General features: G+C 35.5%; 1 protein-coding gene across 1 annotated transcript in view; it reads left to right on the plus strand.

Moving 5' to 3' along the window:
• The first annotated feature begins 3,881 nt into the window (after positions 1-3,881).
• Positions 3,882-19,362, plus strand: part of LOC306855623 (neurogenic locus notch homolog protein 1) — a 38,156-nt gene continuing 22,675 nt past the window's right edge. Inside the window, exons 1-10 of the mRNA XM_079394392.1 lie at positions 3,882-3,988; positions 6,386-6,458; positions 14,043-14,305; positions 15,629-15,967; positions 17,070-17,192; positions 17,293-17,538; positions 18,299-18,454; positions 18,533-18,718; positions 18,795-18,908; positions 19,016-19,129. Of these exons, the coding sequence (XP_079250518.1) occupies positions 3,931-3,988; positions 6,386-6,458; positions 14,043-14,305; positions 15,629-15,967; positions 17,070-17,192; positions 17,293-17,538; positions 18,299-18,454; positions 18,533-18,718; positions 18,795-18,908; positions 19,016-19,129 (1,672 nt within the window). The 5' untranslated portion in view covers positions 3,882-3,930. The remainder of the gene's footprint in view (positions 3,989-6,385; positions 6,459-14,042; positions 14,306-15,628; positions 15,968-17,069; positions 17,193-17,292; positions 17,539-18,298; positions 18,455-18,532; positions 18,719-18,794; positions 18,909-19,015; positions 19,130-19,362) is intronic.

Genomic DNA, 19,362 nt, shown 5'->3' on the forward strand with positions numbered 1-19,362 from the left:
ATTGAAGTAAAACAATTGAAAGTGGTAAATGGTAAAAGATTCATTTTGTGCTCAGTGACTCATTTTTGTGTTTATTTTGATGTTTGTTTTGGATTGTTGTCCTGGTGGAAGATCCAAACATGGTCCATTATAAGATTTCTAACAGAGTCAGTCACTTGTTGATTTTTTATCTGTTGGTATTTGATCGAATCCATGATGCCATGTGTCTAAAGATGTCCAGGACCTCCAGCAGAAATATAGGCCCTCAACATCAAAAATACAGCAGTATATTTCATTGTACACATGGGGTACTTTTTATACATGTTTGTACTGAACTCATCCGGTGGGTTTGCTGCCAAAAAGCTCTTTTTTTGTTTCATCTGACCATAGAAGCCAGTCCCATTTGAAGTTCCAGTCGTGTCTGACAACTGAATATGCTGGAGTTTGTTTGATGAGTGAGGAGAATTTTCCTTGAAACCCTCCCAAACAACATGTGGTGATGTAGGAGCTGTTTGATGTATATTTTTTTTAGGCTTTCTGACTCCAAGACTCAACTAATCTCTGCAATTCTCCAGCTGTGATCCTTGGAGAGTCTTTGGGCACTCAAATTCTCCTCCTCACCGTGCATCAGGACGATATAGACACACGTCCTCTTCCAGGCAGATTTTTAATTTTTTTCTCCCCACATTAGGTTGGATAGGTTGGAATGTTTTGAGTGAAAGATCAAAAGGATAAACAATGCAGGTTTATTTTCACAGCCGCCTTTGCTAGTATTTATCAAGGGTGCCAATATTAGTGGAGGGCACTGTGCATTGTATATAATGGGAAAACCCATTTATGGCCATTTTACACACTTTTTGCATAAAGAAAAATGGTCTATCAAATCGTATAACAATTGAGAATCATCTTTATACAAAGTTTGGTATAAAAAATCCTGAAACCTAAAAATGTATTAGTGATTAAAAAAAAATAATTGTTTTTGCCTATGCATGTTCATTCATTTTTTAAATTGAGTCCCGGTCTCCTCTACCAAACACATAGCATAACATATGAATGAAATATAATTTTTTTTACATTTTTTTCTAATGCTCTAAAACAATGTAATGACATGAAAAAAATACAAAATTTTTCCCATTTATTTTTTTCTGGGTCTTAAGAGGTTAATTGATGGAGTGGTGTGGATTATTGCAATGTTTTTATCAGCTGTTTGGACTCTCATTCTGACGGCACCCATTCACTGCAGAGAATCCGTTGCTGAGCAAGTGATGCTGTAATGCTACATTTCTCCAAATCTTTTCCCATGAAGAAACAATTCTCAATCATTTTTAATTTATTGTTAAAATGATAATTGAGGGCATCATTCTACTCTTCATTATAACATTGAGGACTATAAACACATTCAGGATTTTACAGTGGTTCAGATCTCTGTTCTGTCTGTTCTGTGTGAATTGGACTCGTTTCCTGCCATGAAACTTGAAGTGTCTCCTTTCTCACCAGCACACAGTGTTTGTGTGTGTGTGTGTGTGGAAAGACTGCAGCCTTTCCTGAATCCTGATGTTCTGTCTCTGAATGTGTGTTTACACACACAAACACACACACACACACACACACACACACGCTGTAGGGTAAAGAGTACAGGCATGCTCAGCTCAGATTTGAGATTTCTCCAATGGGGGTTGTGTCTGTCATCAGCTTTAGAAATGCAAATAAAGCTTTATTATTCAAACTCTGGCAGGGGAGGGAGGGACGGCATGCGAGGACTCGTTGTCAGTGTGTATGTGTGAGATTCGTCAGGTGATTACAGTACTTCACTCATTCAGGACCTTGTAGGTGACAAAGACCGTTTAAACTCCACTGCTCTTTGATCATGATGGACCTCTGTGCAAGTTAACCTGACTAAAAGAGTTCTTCTAGTCAACTGGACTTGTTTTTCTTTTGCCGAAAAAGCTGCCGATAATGTTCTGATAATTAGTAAAAAAAAAAAAAAGCAAACAATGCAGTGTAATTTTTTTCAAATTTCTTTTTTGCTTAGACAAAAGGTTAACTTTTGAACATGTAAACCTTTAATGCACAAACCCTCATGCATACAAAACCAAACCCTAAACCTGTGAAAATAGTGTGTGTGTTCAAATGGGAAGGAAGGGAGTTTTAGGAACAGAGGAAAAAGGAAGTGCCGCTGTTCTCAAATCAAAGTAGGCTGAGTGCATGCGATTTGTTCAACCCTAACCTTTCTGCAGTCACTTGCAGATTTGCATTTAAGAATCAAAATGAAACCTCAGTGGCACGATGAGACGTTATTTGTCTCTTGAGCTCATCAACTGATTTCTAACATTCGTCAGTTACAGTACTGGCACACACTCTCTTTCGCCCTCTCATTCAACTCTTTATTTTTTTATGCCTTGCGGTTGCAGATTCCACAATGAGACGGTTCCCACGGGCCGACACACACAGACCTGCACACATTTCGTGCGTGCTGTCAATCATGATGTGTCATTACTATAATTCCTGGGGCGATGAAACCACACATACATTTTCATGCCAAAAAAGATGGGGAAAAGCAAACAAAACTTTTACGTGAACAAAAACAATATTTGAACGATATTTGAGTTAGTGCCTTTACACAGATCACAAATTGAAACATTAAAATAGAAATGAAAGCAATCAATGCAGTTATAGGTCATAGAAAGGGGAATTCCTCTGGCATTGTTGATCTTTACCACTTATTGATCATTTTAGAGATGACTATTGAACTGCCCAAGTGAAGTAAAGAGACAAAAAGAGAGTATGACTAAGCGATGTGCTCTCATGTACAAAAAAAGTCCTGTGGTGGTACCATGGTACAGTAATTGTATTCGAGAAATGGTAATGATATTTGTATTTATGTGTGCTAAAAACATTAATATGGTGATGCTTGCCCAACGCATTTATATATATATATACAATGGTACTACAAGTATAAACTTAACATATTTTTCTATGCATCTGTGTGCATTTATATATTCATAATAAATATACAGTACACACACATATTTTATGTAAACAGAAACTTTTATGATTTAACAGCAATTATTGAGTGAAAAAAAATATATACATACACATATACTGTATATATATATATATTCTTTTTCAAAGTAAAAATAATTGCAAATATTTTTTTCTTGCTTAAAGCATAAACCTCAAGCTTTGTTTTATACTTACAAGAATAAAAAAACCCTAAAAAGTAATTTTATAATTATTATGTTCAAAAACAACACGGTATTACCATTATGCCAAAAAAGCCAATGTTTTACCATGGTACAGTGTCAAAAAAACAGCAGCCTATTAACCTTTCATGGCATTACCATGGTACCTTGTCCGACAAAATATATGGGACTTTTCCCATTGGTGATAGGCTACTAAAACTTTTCCCTCCTTTAGAATTTAGGGACAAATGATGCACACTTTCAGCATTGGGTGTTGATTTGTTAATCAGCCCCCCCTGCTCTGGATCCGAGCTGGCGCCAGCAGAAAGCAGTGATCCGCCCTATAGTCCCTCCTCCATCCTCCACATGGGACAGGAATAAACCTGCATATCCCACATTCACCCTGGCAAGAGAGTGTGAGAAAGTGTTTTTTTTTCTTCCCTTGCGGCGAAACTAAACTGTGGAGGGAGTGTTCTGCTCCTTTTATTTTTTTTTTCAGATCCACATTAATTTGAAGGAAATCTCCCCCTCAGTGCCTGCGCGGAGGGATAATATCAGGAGCGCGTGAGAATCACTCAGAAGAGCGCGCTCGGAGAACCGAGCAGAGTTTCCCACGAGCGCTCCTGAGAGACGCCGGGATTTATTTATTAATTAACACGGATATTTATTCTAACTCTTTTACACTTTCTGGAGATTTAAAGAAGACTTCTGGGGATCTATGAGAGCTTCAAGAAGGATTTTAAAGAAGTTGTAACGCCGAGGCCGAGTTATGAACCGTTTCTTGGTGAAATTAACGCTACTGACGGCAGCATCGCTCGCGACGCAAGGTACCAAACATCAGTGTAACTCTAATAACATTATACATTATATAGTCGTGTGAGTCTAAGTTGATTCATTTGCACACTTCTGAGTTTGTTTTTTCTCTACTTGTAGTGATATTTCTGCGCAACTTGTGATTTGAGCGTCACTTGTTGCACAGATATTGGGATAAACATAATATTTTCTCCACAGCTTTCTCTTTCTTACAGTTCCATTCATTTCTTTGCATTTTTTATGAGTTTTGCATGATTCAATCTACACAATGAGAAATGCATAAGATGTCAGCTCTGAAAATATAACTTTAAATCAATATTGAATTGAATAACAGACATTTTGGAAGGATATCAATATATCAAATCTCGCTCGCGCGGCTTTATGGTCTTTATGATATTGATTGGTGATCGATATTGTTATAATTAAAAGTGTAATTCAGTGCAAGTTTATACAAGGTTAACTAAGTTTTCCCTAATCATCTGAATGTCTCTTTCACTCACTTATGTAACTCTGTTCTTGTTATCATACGTATAACCGTAAAGATCACAGATTAATATCTTCACGTTAAAGTTGAGTAACATCAGAAGTATCTCTTTATGACTTGATTTCTGAAGTTATTGCGGTAGTTTTCAGTGCGCTGTGATGTTGATTGAGTTGCATTGTGTGTGGAGTCTGGAGGAAAGCGATCTGTGCGTGAATGAAGGGAGGAGGAGGAGTAAGGGGCTGTGCTTTTATTCTCGTGCGCTGGTAAACAATGGCTCGAGACAGTGTTTTATGGGCTCGTGCTGGATTCTGATTTCTTTTGTCCGCGCGGCGTGGGCTCCGCAGCTGTCGCGCGCGCTCCCCCTCCACACACACACACACACACCCGTGGAGGAATCGAGAGCCTGATAGACAGGGAAATGACTAAACTAAACAGAAGAGACAGGAAGTGAAACAAACGCTTAAAAAGTGAAATTCTGCACAATTTAAACCTTAGGTAAACAAGTTAGCCAAATATCCTAACAACAAGTACTCTTAATGGTATCTGTTGGTAACACTATGGTACTTTGAAATATATAAAGCACTGGTATACTTGAAATACATTCATATACCATAGTATTCCTTTAAAAAAAAAGTGCCAATAGTCACTGAGAAATTTCAGGCAATTTTTGGGGTTAAAGTCATCAAAGTTAATAAAATTAATTATATATCTATATTTAAATATAATACAATTTTATAATATAACAATACAATTTATAAATTTTATAATATATTTTAGGTTAAAATATTTTGAAAAGTCATTGAAATTAATAAAATACTATATATATATATATATACATACACACAAAAAAATATTAAATTTTATTTAATTTTGTTACATTTTATAACATGAATAATAAATCTATTGTCTAATAGAAATATTAAATAATAATAGAATTAAATTATAAAATGTATGAAATAAAAAAAACTTTTAACTTTAAAATATTTTATTCGTTAAAAAAAAAATGAAGTGAAATCTCTTTAATTATGAATGACTGGAAAAGTCATGTAAATTTATTCAGTCAAAAATTTACTTTGTAAGTTTAGTAGTCAAAATGTGTGTGAAATTTATTGTGAGGCCTAGTCTGTGCATTGATGTTCATTGTTTTGAAGAAACAAAAAGAGAATTAGTACTGGTGGTTTAATCCGTAATAAGGACTAGTCTGAGAGTTTTGACTAAGAGCTTTGTCTATAGACGGTCGTTACCAATTAAAGACGGCCTGCAGGCAGCTGGTTTCATTCAACAAGTGCACAACTGCAGTCTAGAGCGACTGGCCTAGATGCACTGTTAATCCTTAAAGTGTGATGATGCACGCTTCTGCAAAATAAATATACTTCCTTCCATAAGTGGACACATTTGGCTTATTAAAACACTTGAATGCCCACCCAGACTGCAGAAAGTCAAGATGTGCACGTCCTAGTCCTGTCAGCTAAACTTAAACTAGTGTGAAGCTGATATATTAATACTGAAACAGGAAGACTGTATTTTGAGTCTAAACCCTTGTTAAAGGCTGACTGCCACATGGAGAGGGAATTGTTGAGGATGTGGAGCTATTTCCAGGCTCAGTGTTGGATAACTGGATTTTTCAGGATGAATAGTCAAGAGCCCCCCCCCCCTCTACTCCTCCATCAAAGTCAGTTATTCAGAACTCAACAAAAGGCCAGTGGCCCTCCATCGGGGCCACAAAACAAAGGGCTCGGGGTCCTTTATTCAAGTCTATAGGTGGTGAGGTTCTTTTGTGAGGAGTTAGCATGTGCGTTTGCATTGACAGGTGTGCTATGGGATGCACAGGTGGGTGGGTGCATGTTCGACCTGGTTCTCTGCAGGTGATTTGTGTGGTTCAGCTGATTGTTGGGATGCACTGACAGATGTTTGTCTTTGTGTTTAGGGCAAAGATGCTCAGAATACTGTCAGAATGGAGGAATATGTGAGCTCAAGCCAAGCGGAGAAGCATCATGCAGGTACGTTACAAAAACATACTCTGAAAAATATAAAGGGTTGGTTATAGTTTAGCCTGATGTTGTACACACTTAAAAATAAAGGTTCTTTAGTGGCATTGATGAATGGTAAAAAGTTCTTCGTGGAGCCATGGACCCTTTCAAAAAATTGTACAAAAGCATCTTTAGAGCATTAAAAAAAAAAATCACACTAAAAATAAAGGTTCTTTTAAGAACTGTTTACTGAAAGGTTCTTTGGGGAACCCAAAAATGGTTCTTCTACTCTTAGGTTCTTTACTAGCATTGATGGTTCCATGAAGAACCTTTAACATCCATGGAACCTTTCAGTTCGACAAAATGCTCTTTTAAGTGGAAAGAGTTTTTTAGATTATTAAATGTTCTTCACTGTAAGACTAAATGGTTCTTTTAAAAACTATTCAGTGAAGGGTTCTTTGAGGAACCAAAAATGGTTCTTCTATGGCATTTGTAAGCTTTATTTTTAATAGCGCATGCTCAAAAATAAAGTAATCCTTAATTGGCATCTGATTCCTTGAAGAACTTTTACCATCCATGGAACCTTTCCATCGTACAAAAGGTTCTTTAGAACATTAAAATGTTCTTCACGTTAAGAAAAATTGATTCTTTTAAGAACTGTTCACTGAAAAGTTCTTTGATGAATCAAAAATAGTTCTGCACTCTTGAAAACAGAGGTTCTTTATTGGTTTTGATGCATGGTTCCATTAAGAACCTGTAACATGCATAGAACCTTTCAATTCTACAAAAGGTCTTCAGAGTGGAAAGAGTTCTTTAGATTATTAAAGTGTTCTTCATACTAAGAAAAAGTGATTCTTTTAAGAACTCTTCACTGAAAGGTACTTTGAGGAACCAAAAATGGTTCTTCTACACTCTCAAAAATAGAGGTTCTTTATTGGAATTGATGGTTCCATGAAGAACTTGTATCACCCATGGAACTTTTCCACTCTACAAAAGCTTCTTTAGAGCATTAAAATGTTCTTTGCACTAAGAAAAAATAGTTCTTTTAAGTTTACTGAAAAGTTCTTTGAGGAGCCAAGAATAGTTCTTTAATGGGATTGCTGTAAAAAACCCCAATTGGAACCTGTATTTCTAAAGAGTGTAGGTAGGAGAACCATTTCATGTTCAAAAAAACTACTTTTCCTCTCAAGTTCTGTGTTCTAGTCCTATAAAATCCATAACAGAAATCTAAAAAGCTAACGAATCAAGAACTTTCTGAATCTCCAAACAACCATATAGCAACTCAGTGGTTCTTTGATGACCACTAAAGAACATTAATTTTAAAAAGTGTTGCACACAGTCTAATAAAACAGCATTAAACACTATGCAAACTCAGTGTAGTGAAGAAAAGTGTATGTATACCTGTGTATTTATTTGTAAGCTCTAATCAACCACTGAGATTCCATCTTTAGGCCCAAACCCCATCTTAGCAACCAGACAAAGCTCTAAGTATCTTGCGAGTGTGTGTGCGCATGTGCGAACATGCACGCGCCCATAGTCATTCTGTTTCAAACTTAGATAAAAGACCCCCCTACCAACCCCCCAGTAGTCCGTTGGTGCCCTGCTGCAGTGGGACGCTGCTTCTGTCAATGTCTATTCATGCCATTCAGCCCAACAGCTGGCCCTCACCTCCTATTGTCTCGCACACACACACTTAGCATGGAATAAAACTCGCAATTATTCTCACAGGAGGCATATAGCGAGATCCACTACGATTTGGCCATCAAAATCAGAATGTTTGTTTGAAATTGTTTGTTTCTTGATCTTTGTCGCTTTTGTTGCGTGTTTTCTTACACCCGGGAGGCTGTTTGTGTGTGTGTGTGTGTGAATGGTGTCTTTTTTGGAGGGCAGATGGCGGAGGGGGTAATAAGATTGCAGGAACTCATGAGAAAGGCCTCAGTGTGTGTGTGACGCTTTAAAGGGGGGAAATTTAAAAGAAAACAAGTGTGTTAGACTGTTAGCCACGCTTGCATTTTCCAATCTAGAAGATGCTTTGCTTTATACTTGCATTGCTTAAAATTTAAATAAAAGCACAACCATTTCTTCCCTCTTTTGATGAGAATGCGAGTGCATGGCTGTGAAAAAGTTGGCGGTATTATTCTAGAGTGTTCTGATTGGTTGCTAGGGTGTTCTGGGTGATTTGTGTGTTTTTTGACGGCATTAATTCTGTTTTTTTGACACTATTTCTATGTTTTTTGCTAGGGTGTTCTGTTGCTAGGTCATTCTATATGGTTTCTTACTGATCTGTTATTCTAGTCTTTTGTTCAGTGCAAATCAGTGGAATTTTTGAAGGACTTGCCTACAACGAGCCGCTCCATTCAAGTTCAAGTTTATTTGTATAGCTCTTTTTACGATACAAATCGTTGGAAAACAGCTCTACAGGAAATTAAGTTTCCACAATATATTTATATATTTCAGAACCTTAATATATTTAACTTATGGCAAAATTTGGTAATTCTGTATGTTGTCTGAGCGTTGGCATCCTCTGAGGGGTTGGCATTATCTTTTCTCAGGTGTTCGGTCATCTCAGATCATTTAAGGGTTGGATCCAGACTGAAGCTTCTGTAATTCCTAGTTAACACGGGATGTTAATTCGAGCCGTCATTCACCTATGTAGCCATGTTCTGGGGTTTGTTCATATCTGTAATGCTGATTATGAGCAATAATAATTTATGACTGCATTATCAAATGGCACTAATTAATGAATGAATCAGTCTAGAAAAGATGAGAGAGATCATATCTCTCATTGTTGAGTAGTTCGCCGACACATTCACTGGGGGACAGACCCTGAACATCCTGTTGTGATGACCCCAATGATAAACAGGAAGAGCAGAGATATTTTTGATGCCTTTTTTTCTCCCCAAAATATCTCATGTGAACTTTGATGCCTTTCCTGTGTGGTCCAATTCTCAACCTTGGAAATTGTAAATGGCTGGTGTTTGTGTGTGTGAGCATGTGGGGATTTCTGACTTGTTGCGTCGGCGCTGCTCGACATTGGTAAACTTCAAGTATTTTTATTTGTCACATACACAATTATACAGAGTATAACCAGCAGTGAAATGTAAGTCAGGTCTTCACATGAACTTCTGACATTTCATGAGAGGATGTCCTACTTTATGTGAAGTTAAAGATGCCTGTGATGATCGTTGATGACACCGATGAGGTTTACTTGTTTAGCAGATAATGTGCAGGGGTGAAACTCTGGCACTGACTGTCTCCGATTGTAGTCGTACTAGATTACATACTAATTCCAGACTCAGAAACGTGACCTTTTTGGGTGATGCCATATTAAAACCACTCAATTCAAGTATTTTTAGGTGTGGTCAGAGTTATGGTGGTGTCATGTACAAGCTAAGCCATGTCATGTTGGTTGTTTATAGCAGTTTTAGTTAACAATAACAACACTGCTGCACAGATCACTTTAGTTCATTAAAATAAATAATTTATTGAAAAAATATGACATTTTATTATATAAAATGAAATAATAAATAATAAAAACAATCACAAAAGCACAAAAAATACTGAAAGCTTAAAATAAAAATAAAAGCTAATTCAAGATATTAATGAATACTGGATAAATACTAAAATAACACTGATGTGCAGTCTTGTAAAACATCCATTTGGCATGTTCTTAATGGTAGTAATGTCTGTAATGGTAGTTCAGTGCTTATTGGAGGAAAACATTTGTTTATTGAATTCAATCCTGTATTAATCAACAACTTCTAAAGGCAAGAATTCTGAAATCATTTAGTGCACTTTGTCATTCTAGATGCCAGATGTTCCTGACTGGAGAAAGTCAACAGCTCCAAACAGTTGATTTTCTACATTTTTAGGCTCCATTTTTCTTGAGCTTGGTGTTTTAGTGTTGTATGTGAATGCAATTACAAAATGTGTTACAATGCAATTTATAAAAGTTAGTTTTAGATTTACAAACATGATTGAGTGTTCTATAACTCCTGATCATTCTAAAGGCACCTGACATCACTTCTGGAATGTTGGAGGGTGGAATCAGAATTCCAGAGTTGTCATTTGAATCCTGGAATGTTTTATGATCTTCTATCACTGGCTGTGATTGGACTGGTGACAGCTTTTGGATGGGTGTCATAATTTTGAGACTAATCTAATATATTTGTGTATTTTGAATGCATCGACATACTAAAAGCATGTGTTTTATTTTGGGGTGATGATGTGCATTATGAGAGCTATTTGTAGAATGAATCGCAATGTTTGTGAGCCAGAAAGACGTGCAGACCATGTGTTTCTAAATTTGTCTTTCCTCCACAACTGTGTGAAACGGTTGCATGACGTTTATTGCATAACTTCCACATTCAAGAATTTCTCATAAACTTCCATGTCATGCATTTAGTTTAAAGTGTGGTTTTGGCATGCACAGTTTATGGTTAGCGACGTGCTGTCCTGCTTGTCCTCGTCCCAAGAACTGAAAATATGCGTGTGAAGCTAAACCAATAAATAGAGTTCAAAATCACAATGTAAGCACTGTATTTTTCTGTTAATTGAAATAAAGTGAAATGTTAGATAAATGTACAACATAAAATGACTAAAACCTAAACTAAAATAAAAAAAATATTAGTGAATGCAATATAAATAATATTAAAACTGAAACTTTTAAAAAATGGAAAGGTTTTACATTTAAAAACTTAAAACTGAACTTAAAGAGAAATATTGCTTTGGCAACAACTGAAATAAAATACGTTTAAGTTGAAGTAATAAAATTACTCAAATTGCAAAAGCACATTTTTTTTTATATAAGTGAAGTGAGCGACTCAAATCTAAGACAAGATCAACGAGTCATTGATGAGATCAATTTATTTATTCTTTAAAATGGAAGAAAAGTGGTTTGTTATAATGCCAGAAACCATCTAAACAAATATGAGGAACAAATACATAGCCTAATATTTAATCAGTTCCTTATTTGTATCATCAGAACATCACCTGATTCAAATTGGCCCCAAAGTCTCGTGTTTGTAAAGGTGTCAAGCATAAGAATCTGGCTCTGAGGGCTAGACGCAGAAAACGAAAGTTTGTTGTTTTGATTCACACTGAGGGCAGGAAGTCTGTGGTGTGAACGAACACACACACACACACACACACACACACACACAGAAGGCAGCAGCAGATGGTAGACCGGCCCACTGGAATGGGGGGTCTGTAGCCTGCAGTCACAAATGTGCTCAGGGGTCACTGCAGCATCTGTTCAGAGTCGAATCTCACACGCACTCCTGCTCTCGGACCTGTTGCCACGACGGGCTGCAGAAGACTTCTGCTTCTTTCTCTGGGGACAAAGAGAGAGAGAGAGACTGTGTTAATGCCTCAAGTAAACTCACACACACGCATCTGCGCGTGCAGGTGTTTGCCATGAGATGTCTTTATTATTAAACTACTGCATGTCAATTAGCAAATCAAATGTATTGTGCTAAGGTTTACACACACACTCAATATTGATATCTTTAAAAAATATATATTTTATAAATTTATATATATTGTTTACAGTACATTTTATTATTTACTTTTTCTTTTAAAGAACAAATTATTTTAAACAATGCACTACAGTTTGTAAAAAATCTATATATTAAGAGTGAAACTTATTTTTGTACATTTATTTTTTATTATATATATATTTTTTTTGTATATATAATTTTTTCATTAAATATAATTTGATTATAATTTTTTTAATATATATATATATATATATATATATATATATATATATATATATTGTTTTGTTTCCTTTTAAAGAGCAACTGAATTTATTAAAATGCACTGAACTACATACAGTATTGCGCTTTAAAACCTGTTATATTGATTTATAAATGTATGTGCTTATGCATATAATAAACATATATTTTTGTTTAATGTTTTAATTGTATTTTTATATAAATATACAAAAATGTAAAAATGTTTTTCAAGTTTTCTTTACTTTTTAAGAACAATTAATTCATAAAAGCACAATGCACAACATTTTGTAAATAAATTATATATATTAAGATCCAAGCTTCTGCAATTTAAACATTTGAAATTCATTTCACATTTAAAATTTGAGAAAGAAACTTTAAGCACTAGGATTTTGATATGTTCAGCCCAGGTTGTGATATGTTTAATACAGACTTACGATAAGCACATAGAAGATCGAATAAATGAAAATGATGAATATGGATGAGATCAAATACCATTGGAGATTCTGTGCTGATAAAAGTGAGATATCAGCAGCAGGAGTTTGGGAGGGGCGGAGTCTCTTGGGAGCTGCCTTAGTGACCTTATGCCACTCGCCATGGCAACAGGCTTTGGGGGAGGGGCAGAGTGCAGTGGGAGGGGCCTGAAGCACAGCTGCTCTTATTTATGCACACACCTGCTGCAGCTCACAAACACACTCGCATGAATAAAACACACTGCATTTACTATATCTTACTGTCAACTTCACTTTTTCAAATGATCTTTAGTGGCTGTTGAAGAAAGTGTTCAGTTGTGTCATTTGATGTGTTCATGAGAGAGAGAGAGAGAGAGAGAGCATGTGACACTGTGGGCTCCTGATCGCCCTGAGGAATTTAGATGAGTTTGAATAGTGTCTTTCTTTCACACACTGTTTTATATGTACACCCACACATATGTTTACTTGGCCATCTGAGTGAGAACATACCATAGACTTCTTCTGTTATATAAAAACTCTAAAAGAAACGTGCATTTCTAAAATGTAAAAAATAAGTTATGTTTTTTTACTTGAAGGTTTTCAACTGATGACTAATTTCATGACTAATTAATGTCTAAATATGACCGCAAGCCTAAAAGAAACATTTGAGTCAATATTTGTCTCATTTAGCTCATTTTAAGACAAATTTGTTGTCAACCTGTTGTTAATTATTTATATTATAATCTCTGTGTGTTTTGTGTTTCTTGAGGTGTCCTGCAGACTTAGTAAAAACTTATAAATATGAATTAATGAATGTGTGCAAATATAAATAAAATGTACAAAACCAATTACCATGACTATAACCCTTAACAAAAGTATAATATATTATTATATTTGAATTATTATATATAAGTAAAATATAACTATATATTATATTATTATTATTATATTGTATTATAATACAATATACTCAGTTTTTTAGGGTGTCCTAAAAATATAATTTTATATATAAATATATGCTTTATATATATTTATTATATTTTATATAATGTGTGTAAAAAAACACAAAAAAAAAACAAATTTTTTACTTGGATTAACTCTCTTGAAACTATTTTGTTCTCAAACTATTAAGTAATTACATTATAATCTGTGTGTATATAATATTATAATATTAATATAATTAATTAATCTGTTTTTTGTGTTTCTTTAGTTTTCTTGCAGACTTTGTAAATGCATATGAGTTAGTGAATAAATATAAATAAACAAATATATATTAATATAATTAGCATGCCCATAACCCTTAAAATAAATTTTTTCCAAATTTTTCACTTGACTGTTTTGTTATGTTTATCTACTTTCTGAGATCATTTTGTTCTAAACTATTGTTAAATAATAATAACATTATTGTTCAATGTTTTGTGCTTCTTCAGGTGTCCCACAGACTTCGTCGGCCCCCAGTGTCAGTTCTCGAACCCCTGCAGCCCGTCACAGTGTCGTAACGGAGGCGTGTGTCGCACACGGATGAAGGGCAATGACGTGGAGCCAGTCTGCGACTGCGTGTTGGGCTACAGCGGCCCGCTCTGTCTGACGCCCGTCAATCACGCCTGCATGGGCTCCCCGTGCCGAAACGGTGGGACGTGCTCTCTGCTCACGCTCGAGACCTTTACCTGCCGCTGCCCACCTGGATGGTCAGGTACGCATGTGCATAAATCACCCTTGGTGCTTGATGCTCGTCCTCATGGGTTGCATGTAGTGGTGCAACAGATCACAAAACTCACGGTTCGGATCATATTACGGATTTTGAGTTTATAAATGGGATCATTTTTCGGATCAGCAATAAAATTTTAAATTACTGAAAACTTACGTCTACACCACAGCAGAAACTACTAGCTTAACTAATAAAGTCAGTAATAAAACAAGAACATCTACACAAATTACAAGCATAGATGAATATACAACATAACACCGTTACAAATACAGTCAGTAACAGTAGTATGCAGGTGCAGAAATGTAATAATTAAGTGTAAAATAACACAATATTGCTCACTGCAAAAGTTAAATACAGATTAATCTTAAATACAGTTGTGGTGTTATTTGATTAGCCGACCAGACAGGTATTTACTGTCTCTTTAAGACCAAATGCTGACACACCTCCGTTTTTTTCTCAGCTGTTATGTTCATTTAAAGTGCCCCTATTATGCCATTTTTAAGGTTGCTAACATTGTTTTATGAGTCTCCTAAAACAGGTTTACATGCATCCAAGGTCAAAAAACACTTTAGTTTTCTAAAAAAATAGCGTTAATTTGACCTAATTTCTAAATGATTCCTAAACGACTCGTGCGAAGCAGTTCAAAGAATCAGTCTCTCTAAACCCCTCCTTTCCGTGAGCCCTTGCTGCTGTGATTGGTCAGATGGCGCAGTCCTTTGTGATTGGTCTACCGCGTACAGCGCGAATGACAGCCCATGGGCAGACATTATGCAAATGTGTTACTTTTCATGATGCACAGCCGTAACAGATTAAGATTCGAATTTTTAACATCTCGTTTAGGCGATTGCGAGCCGACTCTTTTTTTTTTATAGACAATAACTTTATATATCGTGCACTTTCGGCTTCACAACTTTGCAGAAAGTTTATGTTCACACACTGCATGAAAGGTAATATTCGAAAAGGCATAATAGGGGCACTTTAAGACATAACCGACTGTGTTTACCAGAATACTTGCCAAAACGGGTATTTTAATGTAACTTTGAGTGTATTTGAAAGAGGAATCAATCTATTGCACAAACAGCGCAAGAGTCCAGATTCAAATTCTCTTTCACATGAATGTTTTAAGATTGCTTGAATGAGTAAATTGGCAAGACAAAAACATGCAAATGATTAGCTTTCACTCTCTGATGGTTAATCATAATCAGTTAATCCATGAATCACATGCATGCCGAACCGTGGGGCCTGGTCCGGACGCATCATCTGTTGCACCCCTAGTTGCATGATAAGTTAACCTCTGTCTTTTTGCAGGTAAAACATGCCAACAGGCCGACCCGTGTGCATCGAACCCCTGTGCCAACGGCGGGCAGTGTTCAGCGTTCGAGTCGCACTACATCTGCACCTGCCCTCCTAACTTCCACGGACAGACGTGTCGGCAGGACGTGAACGAGTGCGCCCTCTCGCCCTCCCCCTGCCGGAACGGAGGCACCTGTATAAACGAGGTGGGATCATACCTGTGCCGCTGCCCACCTGAGTACGCTGGCACACACTGCGAGCGCCTCTACCACCCGTGCCACCCCTCGCCCTGCAGGAACGGAGGCACCTGCTTACAGACCAGTGACACCACCTATGCCTGCACTTGTCTGCCAGGTCAGTGTGTTATTTGTATTTCTGTTTAAGTTCAAATTTGATTAAACACATTTTTTTATTGAATAGGAATAATAATAAAAAATACAAAAAAACTTGAAAATAATATAAAAATAATGAGTTTTATAGATAAATATATTATAAATATTTTTTAATCTAAATGAATAAATGAAAGAATTTTATAAATATTTTAAAAATATTTATAAATGAATACATTTTATGAATGAATGAATAAATAAATGAATACATTTTTAAAAAAATAATATTTTATGAATGAATAAATACTTTTGTGAATGAATACATTTTATAAAATGAGTAAAGTATTTTATGAATGAATCAATCAATTTTATAAATAATGATTTTTTATAAAAAAGCAAATACATTTTATGAATGAATAAATGAATCAATGCATTTTATAAATAATTAATAAATCAAATAAAAATAAATCAATATTTTTATGAATGAAAGAATACATTTTATAAGTGAATATATAAATGAAGGAGTACATTTTATACACTTTGAATGAATGAATTATTTTTGTAAATGAATGTATGAATTAATAAATGATTTATATAAATGCATGAATAAATGTATAATTTTTTATAAATGACTGAACTAATATTTATATAAATTAATAAATAATTTTTATGATTGATTGATTTGATTGAATCAATGAATTAATCAATTATATAAATGAAAGAATTAACCATTTTAATAAAGTAATGAATAATCTTTATAAATGAATCCATTTCATAAATAAGTGAATGAATAAATAATAATAAATGAACCAATAAAAATGTAACATTTTCAAATTTAATAAACATTTCAGTTTAGTTTGTTTTATTACCATTATTTATACTTCAAACTGGTTTTATTTCAGTCCTGCCTGCAGAAACAACAGTTTTTGCCTTTGCATACGTTAATAACTCTGCATGTTATTCATTAGCAGTTTGTCTGGATGCGGTGCTTTTTTGTCTTAGTTTATATTTAATCCCAATGAATGACCTAGATGTCTCAGTTACTCACTCGAGCACATAAACATAATCTGTGTACGGCCTCAAGACTCTTTGATGTGTATTGAACGTGAATCATTTGTCTCTCGCAGGGTTCACGGGTCAGACATGTGAGCATAACGTTGACGACTGCACCCAGCATGCCTGTGAGAATGGAGGCAGGTGTATCGACGGCGTCAACACCTACAACTGCCACTGCGACAAACACTGGACTGGTACTACATTTTATACTCCACATTAATAATAATAACCATACAATGCAATACCTATTTTGCATGCACCTCACATGTGACCTCTGACCCCTTCCTCCTTCAGGTCAGTACTGCACGGAGGACGTGGACGAGTGCGAGCTCTCTCCTAACGCTTGTCAGAACGGAGGGACGTGTCACAACACCATCGGCGGATTTCACTGCGTGTGCGTGAACGGCTGGACGGGCGACGACTGCAGCGAGAACATCGACGACTGTGCCAGCGCCGCCTGTTCACAGGGTGCCACCTGCCACGACAGAGTCGCGTCTTTCTTCTGCGAGTGTCCACACGGACGCACAGGCACGTCTGTTTGTGCAGTTTCATCATCATTGTCTTACTAATTTAAACTGTTTATACACCAGTGTTATTGTAGTATTATTTATATCAAGTTTTTGTAAAGTTATTATAGGCTTTCGTCTTTTTTTTATACTTCAGTTTAAGTTTGAGTCATTTTCATACCTGTACTTATTTTATTTCATTTTCATTTCAACTTATTCTTATTTTATTTTACTTGCCAAGGCAACATTTCTACATTTCTCAAATTTTCTGAGTTTAAGTTTTTCAAGATTTTATTTAAATGTGTCTTTTATTTTAATTTTATTTGAGTTCATTTTTAGTTTTTCTCTTATGCCTGTATTATATTTTTTATTTTTTATTTTATTTTAGTTCAGTTTAGGTTATTTTATGAGCACTATTTATATTTCAGTTGTTTCCTTTCTGTTTATATAACCAAAATACATTTTTATTTAAGGCTTTTATTTTTTATATTTTTTACATTTTATTTGATTTTGTTTTAGACAATTTTGTGGACACAGTTTATATTTCAATTTGTTTTATGTTTATTCTACCTACAAAACAATAGTTTTTGTCTTAGCATATGTTAATATTTTATTATAATTCAGTTTATTTAATTTTATAGCCATTATTTATACTAAAATTGCATTTTAATTCATTTCTGTCTATGAAAACCATATCTTTTATATATAAATTTTTATTCCATCTTAATGTCTGTAACCAACACCTATTTTTAAGTTTTAATTTTCGTTAACAATAACAAAACTGATACCCACAGGTCTTCTGTGTCATCTTGACGATGCCTGCATCAGTAATCCGTGTCAGAAGGGCTCAAACTGCGACACGAACCCGGTGAGTGGAAAAGCCATCTGCACCTGTCCGCCTGGGTACACGGGATCAGCCTGCAACCAAGACATCGATGAGTGCTCGCTCGGTAAGAGTAGCACATGATCGATTAGAAAGAACATTAAACACAATACAATTTTACATTACAATACTGTTTGCATTTCAGGTGCGAACCCATGTGAGCATGGCGGACGGTGTCTCAACACTAAAGGCTCTTTCCAGTGCAAGTGTCTCCAAGGTTATGAAGGTCCACGCTGTGAGATGGACGTCAACGAGTGCAAGTCGAACCCCTGCCAGAACGACGCCACCTGCCTCGACCAGATCGGTGGATTCCACTGCATCTGCATGCCAGGTATGAGTCTTTGACCATTGACCTGCATCAAAAGCACATCATTACTGTTATTCTGATGGATTTCTTTGGTGTGCAGGCTACGAGGGTGTGTTTTGTCAAATAAACACAGATGACTGTGCATCACAACCTTGCCTCAACAATGGAAAATGCATCGACAAGATCAATTCTTTCCACTGCGAATGTCCCGAAGGTGACGGCAGCATTATTATTTTTAGAGATCTGATCATAAAAACTAGCAATGAGGATGCATTGTGGGTGAGCAATCAAAATAAATGTGGCATGCATTTTTCCCTGCAGGGTTCTCTGGGAATCTGTGTCAGGTGGATGTGGACGAGTGCGCCAGCACACCGTGTAAAAATGGTGCTAAATGCACAGATGGACCCAACAAATACACCTGCGAATGCACTCCAGGTACACATCTTTAAGTCATATTCTGCACTTTTGCAGTATATTCAATAATATTTTGTATTAAATTTTATTTTTATATTTTGCAGTTTTCATTTTAGGTTTATTTTATGTGCTTTTGTGCTTTATTAGATTTTGTTTCAAGTATTTCTTTATTATTATTATTAAATTAATTTTTTATCAACATTTTTTATTTAAGAATAATTTATTTTATAGTAATTTTAATACTCCAAGTTATT

The sequence above is a fragment of the Barbus barbus genome (genome assembly GCF_936440315.1).
Source record: "Barbus barbus genome assembly, chromosome: 36".
NCBI lineage: Eukaryota > Metazoa > Chordata > Actinopteri > Cypriniformes > Cyprinidae > Barbus > Barbus barbus.